Below are 6,000 nucleotides of genomic sequence, written 5' to 3'. Positions count from 1 at the left end.
TGAATGTCACCGGCGACCTGGGCAAACGCAGTCGGCCTCCTTATCCAGGAGCAGAGGAGGCTGGCCGGCGAGGGTGGACAAGCCTTGCCTGCAGTGGGGTCTTGGATCCCACACGGGAGGAGGGTGGCTGGGCCGGGACAACCAGCGGAGACCCGAGCCTGAACCGTCTCCGCTCGGACGTTGGCCGGCGTCTCTGCTCCCCGCAGCCTCTGTCTCCGCAGCTGGAAACTGCTAACACGCCGTCGTAACGCGTTGGGGGACCGTGGATCCGAGTTCCTGCCTGCACTGAGGGGAGGCCAAGCTCCCTCTGTCCACCGCCCACCCCCTGGCCTCAGCGACCCCTCCCCGCTGTCCTCTAGATGAGTGCTCGCCCTGGAATCGCTCGCCTCTTGTTAGCACAGACGGCTGGACTTCCGATTCAGTGCATCCTGGCCCGAGAGCTGGCATTTCTACGTCCCCGGGCTACTACAGCGCGGGGACCCCACCTAGGAATCGCTGGCCCCGGAATGAACTGCACGGAATGGCCACTGGCAGGCGGGCAGTCCCCGAATCCCCGGCCGCCGACCCAGCCGGAGGTTGCCGGGCAGAGCCGGGCGGCGCGCGCTCCTATTGGCCGCAGGTGGGCCGCGCCCCGCCCGACAGGTAGCGTCCCCGCGCCGCGCCATTGGGCCGCGGCCGCAGGGTTCCCCGGGGATTGGCCCAGGTGGCAGGCCCCGCCTCGCCCTCATTGGCCGCAGGTGCCACCGCCTCCGCCCCGGGACCGCCCGCCCCGCCGATTGGCCGCGGGCTGGGTCGGCCATGTTCCCCCTCCCCCCCCGCGGCGGGCAGGACGCCAGACTCCGCGCCCCCGCCCCGTCCCGCGCGCCGCCCAAGTTCGGCGGAGTTGGCCGGCGCCTCTGGACCCCAGCGCTGCGCGCTCCCTTCCGAGTTCCGTCGCCCGCCCCACCTGGCGCCGGGCCGCTGGGGGCCTCGCTCCATGGCTCGAGCGCCTGGGGCGCGGCGCTGACGGCGCCCGGAGCGCGCCATGCCCAGCAGGACGGGCCCCAAGATGGACGGGAGCGGCGGCCGCGTCCGCCTCAAGGCGCACTACAGCGGGTGAGCGGAGCGGGACGGGACGGGGCGCGGGCAGTCGCACCGCGCCGCCCGTCGGGGACCGTGTCGGCGCTGCCGCGAGCGTCCGAGAGCCGCGGTCTTGGTGGCGGCGCGGGAGCGAGGGAACAGCGAGGCGCATTCGGGCTCCGGGAGTCCCGGGAGGTCCTGACGCACGAGCGCGGAGAGGCCGCTCCAGATCGCCCCCCACCCGGCGGGCGTTCCTGCGCGCGGGATGCCGGGTGACTCCGCGGCGCGCTCTTCAGCCCTGGGCACAGTGCGGACATTTTCACTGGAAAGTTAGCCGGACCGTGAAGGCCACAAACTGTGAAGACTAAACTTTGGGTCAGATGGTGCAAACTGCGGGCGGACCTTTAGAGATCGGGGTTTCCTGAGTTTTCCCAGCGTCCCCGGCTAGCGTTCTCAGCTTGAGAAAAGCTTAATGACCAAGGCGAAGGCCCTGGGCTGAGCCGCCCGTGGCTGAGCGTGGGGAGCGCTCGGCGTGGATCCCGGAGACCGGACCTTTCGGGCACCGATCCGCCCCGCAGCCGTGCTCCGCGCCATCGACTCAATCTGCCTCGCGGCGAAAGAGGGCGAGCGGGCGACCCGGGCGGGGAGCGCGGCGCGCTTGGCCGCGGGAATCCCGGTCGGGATGGAGGGGGCGGCGCCCCGAGCGCGTTGTAGACGGCGCTCTCTCAGGACTAGGCACCTTTGCTGCTTTTTCCTTCCACCGCGTTGGCCTCCAGGAGTCCGGAAATCGGACCTAGCTGCTGTCAAGGTCGCCACGGCCCGGTGGGGGTGGGGGGAGCGGAACGCCGATCGAATACTGCGGGTGAGCCTGTCGGTCTGGCTCGAGTGGCATCCCCGATATTCGGGATCTGCCCGAGGGGCACTCCCGGGCGGGTCCTCACTCCCAAGGAGGGGCTTCGGGCTCTTGACCTGAGTGTTTCTCGTTTGGGGTCTCTGGTCAAGCCTCTCCTACCCCTCCGCCATCTTCAGCCAATTCTGTGGGGTCGGGGGGTGGGGGCTATTGGTGCCAGAACCGGAGGGAAGAAGGATTTGGGGGAAGCGTTGGAGAGCCCACCTGAAGGGGTCGGGAGGCTGCGGTTCAGAGCCCGGGAGGCGTCAGCTGGGTCCCGGGTCTCCAGCTCCCCCGAGGGCGGAGCCCTTGGGCTTGCCGCTGGGTAAACTGGAACATCTGTGGAATCTGTGAACGGAGTAACCTGGGACTTTGTCAAAATCAGAGATAACCCTTAGTGAGAGGATGTCCACACCCAGAGTCCCCTGGGGTGGGTGCGAACCGGGCCCTCCCGCAGACAGGTTAAAGAGTCCCCGCAGGCCCTCAGCCTGGGCGCCAGGATAGAGGCGGGTTGTGGGGAAAGCTCAGGGGACCCCCGGGAGTTCTGGGCCCCCCGGCTTTGGCCCCCGGAGAGCTCTTTGGTTACCAGGAGTAACATGAGCTGCTGAGTCTGGTTTCCCTGGCGGGTGAGGCCACGCCCCCACTCTTTCCCCTTCCTTCCTTCCCCACCTCTGCTCTCTCCTCCCTCCCTTTCCCGTCTTCCTTCTCCCCCTCCTTCCTGACCCCTCCTGCAACCCTCTTTTCTGCCCTGTGCTGCCGTGTCTCCTTCTCTACCTCCTCTTCCTGTCTTGCCCCTGCCTCTCCCAGGGGACTGAGGTGGGACACCTGGTCCTCAGAGCGTGGCCCTGACGCTGGTCTGGAAGGTGCCCACCTGGATCAGCACCCACTTACCCAGACCCCGTGCCCCAGGTGACGTTCTGGCTCCGGATGATAGGGTGCCTCCCAGAGGGAGGCTGTTTTTATGCAGTTGGGCCAGGGGCTGAGGGTCGGACACATGGAAGACTCTGCTGAAAAGGGGGGCTCTTCAGCTGCTCCCACTGGTAATGGTTTCTTCTGGTCACCCCTTCTCATCCCCGAGGGCCCCCAAAGACTTAAGATCATGGTCTCCCTCCCCCCCCTGGGGCCTTCAGAGGGCATGCCCAGAGTCTGCATGGGGTCTGGTGGCACCTGCGTTTTCAGGAGCTTTGGGGTGATGCTTGGGCGGTTTGGGGACCCTGCTGAGCCTCAGACAGCTGCTTCTGTGGGGCTGTGGAGATAACTGTGGGCTCTTCCTTTGCACAGCTCAGCCTCCTGTTCCAGTGTCTGCGTTGTCCAGGGCCTGCTGTGTGCAAAGCCCAGCGCTGGTCCTGTGCCCAGGAGACCTGGGTGTCGGGCAAGGGGCAGCTCCCAGGCTGCTGGGGGCTGACTCCTGGTCACCCTGCCCAGGGCTCTGTTTTGCTCGGGGAGGGGCGGGTCTGCTGAGTTCAGGATTGGGGTAAGGGCTGGGTAGTAGTCAAGGGTCTTGCACTGGGGGTGAGGGTGGGGGAGAGATGGCCCCTCCTGGGCTTGCTGACATCATGCCTCACTGGGCTGGGAGATTCAGAGCCTTGGTGGTCCAGCCTGCCATTGGGGGCTCCCACGGTGTTTCCTGGGGGAATAGCAGCTTCCACTTAAGAGGCAGAACACGGTGGGTGGGTGGGGTGGATCTTGGGGCAAGGAGAGGTCAAAGATGAAGGGAGGGCAGACCCTGACTTCCAGTTTGTCGGGGCAGGAGGACTGGGGACACTGGGTTGGATGACATGTGTGCCAGGTTCCAGGTCGGGTGACTCAGGAGGGTGGAGCTGGCGGTGGTGGGGTCTTTGCCCTTGGAGCCCTCACGCATGAGCACCAGCCCCTCCTACACCTGCCTTTCCCGAAGGGCAGGGTTAGCCCTGGTGTGCTTGGGGTCCTGGGGGCAGGTGGCGAGGGTCTTTGAGCAGATGACCAGCAGGAAGAGTAGGCAGCCAGCGGCCCTCAGCGTGAGCAAGGCTGGTGGACCGGCCCCGGGCCCTGGTGGCCCTCGCCTTGCTGTCTTGTGGTCGTAGACCCTATAAACTGGCAGCTGAGGAGGCCAGAGCCGGCAGCCCTGACACCCTGCGGGCGCTGCCCTCCTGGGGTGGGAGGTTGCAGAGCCCATTTGGTCCCCGTTTCCAGGCCCTGCGCTGTCGGGTGTCAGGCGTGGGTGCGGTTTCCCTGAAGCCCCAGCCTGTGCTCCGAGGATGTACGCCCCTCTCAGTGCAGCGGTGATGTGCCCCCCCCCGCCCCCATTGGCGCCTCTCCTCCGTGGTGAGAGGACAGGGCCAACGCCTGTTTTGGGGCTTGGGGAGAGTGGGGAGGGCCCCACCGGGCCCATGAGCCATTTCCAGCCACCCAGCGTCAGCATCCCGCTTTCGGGTAAAAAGATAAAAGGCAGTGGCATTGTGTGTGACTTCCTTTTCGAAAAAAGTGTGCGGGGAGGCAGGCGAAGAGCCCACCAGAGCATCCTTGGGTCATTACATTATTTCCTGCTGCCCCTCCCTCCCCTCCCCCCACAGTTTATCCCCAGTCCCCCATCCTGCCTCAGGCCATCGTCCTTGGACGTGATTCACTCGTCTGCATTGTCCAGGTGTGCGGACAGGTTAATGAAGGCTATGGCTTGATCCACCTGCTAACCTTTGGGGCAGAACAGGTCCCTGGTGCCTGACCTGCTGCTTGTCCGGCTTCGAGTAGGGGGCGCCTCTGCGCAAGGGCCTTCCCGGTGCTAATTTAACAAAATCGGCGGCAGTGGTTCTGGGAAAATCTGTTGTTTCATCAGTAATTTGGTCAGTTGGTAGCCTGCATGGAAGTTGTTCCACACGTGCCGTGGTGACCTGTCCGTACCTCTTTGCCCAGGGACATGCTGATCACCAGCCTGGACGCAGCGACCACCTTCGAGGAGCTCTGCTTGGAAGTGAGAGAGATGTGCAGCCTGCACCAGGGGCAGCCGCTCACCCTCAAGTGGGTGGACAGCGAAGGTAGCCTGGGTCACGGCCAGCAGGGGGCGCGTCTCCTGGGCTCCTCCTTACTGTGGGAGCGGAACAGACTGGGCCTTACAGGCAGGCCCAGTCCTCTGCGGGTCAGCACAGCTTCCCCGTGGGGCAGTGTCTGTGCTGGGAAGAGGCTAGCCGCCCGCGGGGGCGGTGTGGGGTGGGTGTGGGCAGGCAGACTGTCCCCACCTCCTCACCTGACCGTCCTTCCCCAGACCAGGAGCTTGACCTGTGGGTAGTTTGGGAGGATGAGCTCTCTCATTTTCTCGAGGAAAGTGGGCAGGTGTCTTCCATCGCATCCCCCTCTTTGTCACTCTGTCTCTGCCTCAGTCAGATACATATCCCGGGAGGGACCCCTTTTCGGGTGACTGTGGCTGCAGCTGTCAGCTGAGGGTGCAGGGTGCCCCTTCCTGTTGGGACAGGGCCACGCGACCTCGGGCTCTGTGCATGTCTGTGCCCCCCCGTCCAGCGATGGACGCCAGGACCCTCTCCCTTTGGGCTGGGACTGATCTAAGAACATTCTGGATCTCGCCCAAGCCCAGGAGCTTGCAGACCTAAGCTCTGCGCTCGGCTGTCTCAGGCTGTGGGTGAACTCAACCTCCCTTTTAGGGTGGACTGCTTCCGATGTGGGGCCCCGGGGTGGCTACGTGTTGTGTGGGCCCCTCTGCCTTAGGCCTGTGGTGGCCTCAGTGGTGGGTCTCGCCCCCTAGGTGACCCCTGCACTGTGTCCTCCCAGATGGAGTTGGAGGAGGCCTTCCGCCTGTCCTGTCAGCACAGGGACGACGGGCTCGTCATTCACGGTCAGTGCCGCAGTGGGGTGGGCGGGGCGGGCAGCAGGGCTCCCCCCAGCCGCCCTCTGTTTGCCGGACTGGCTGGGGGACCGGGAGCCAGGCAGACAACCACAGCTCAGGATCTTAGGGTAGCAGAGAGTTAAGGATGCTGAGCGTAATGCGATTTGGGCTTTTTCTTACATGTTATTAGCCCAAATAGAAACTGCTCTTCCCGACAGAATCTGGGAGGCACCTGCTC

General features: G+C 65.2%; 1 protein-coding gene across 2 annotated transcripts in view; it reads left to right on the top strand.

Moving 5' to 3' along the window:
* Positions 1–1,024: 1,024 nt before the first annotated feature.
* Positions 1,025–6,000, top strand: part of PRKCZ (protein kinase C zeta) — a 63,535-nt gene continuing 58,559 nt past the window's right edge. For both annotated transcript variants that reach the window (XM_037062161.1, XM_037062160.1), the window contains exons 1-3: positions 1,025–1,095; positions 4,838–4,959; positions 5,682–5,771. In XM_037062161.1, the coding sequence (XP_036918056.1) occupies positions 1,025–1,095; positions 4,838–4,959; positions 5,682–5,771 (283 nt within the window). The remainder of the gene's footprint in view (positions 1,096–4,837; positions 4,960–5,681; positions 5,772–6,000) is intronic.

The sequence above is a fragment of the Sturnira hondurensis genome, unplaced genomic scaffold, assembly GCF_014824575.4.
Source record: "Sturnira hondurensis isolate 20B ecotype Veracruz unplaced genomic scaffold, ASM1482457v3 Scaffold0013931, whole genome shotgun sequence".
Taxonomy (NCBI): domain Eukaryota; kingdom Metazoa; phylum Chordata; class Mammalia; order Chiroptera; family Phyllostomidae; genus Sturnira; species Sturnira hondurensis.
The sequence above is the reverse complement of the archived record's forward strand: the minus strand, read 5'-3'. Positions and strand labels throughout refer to the sequence as shown.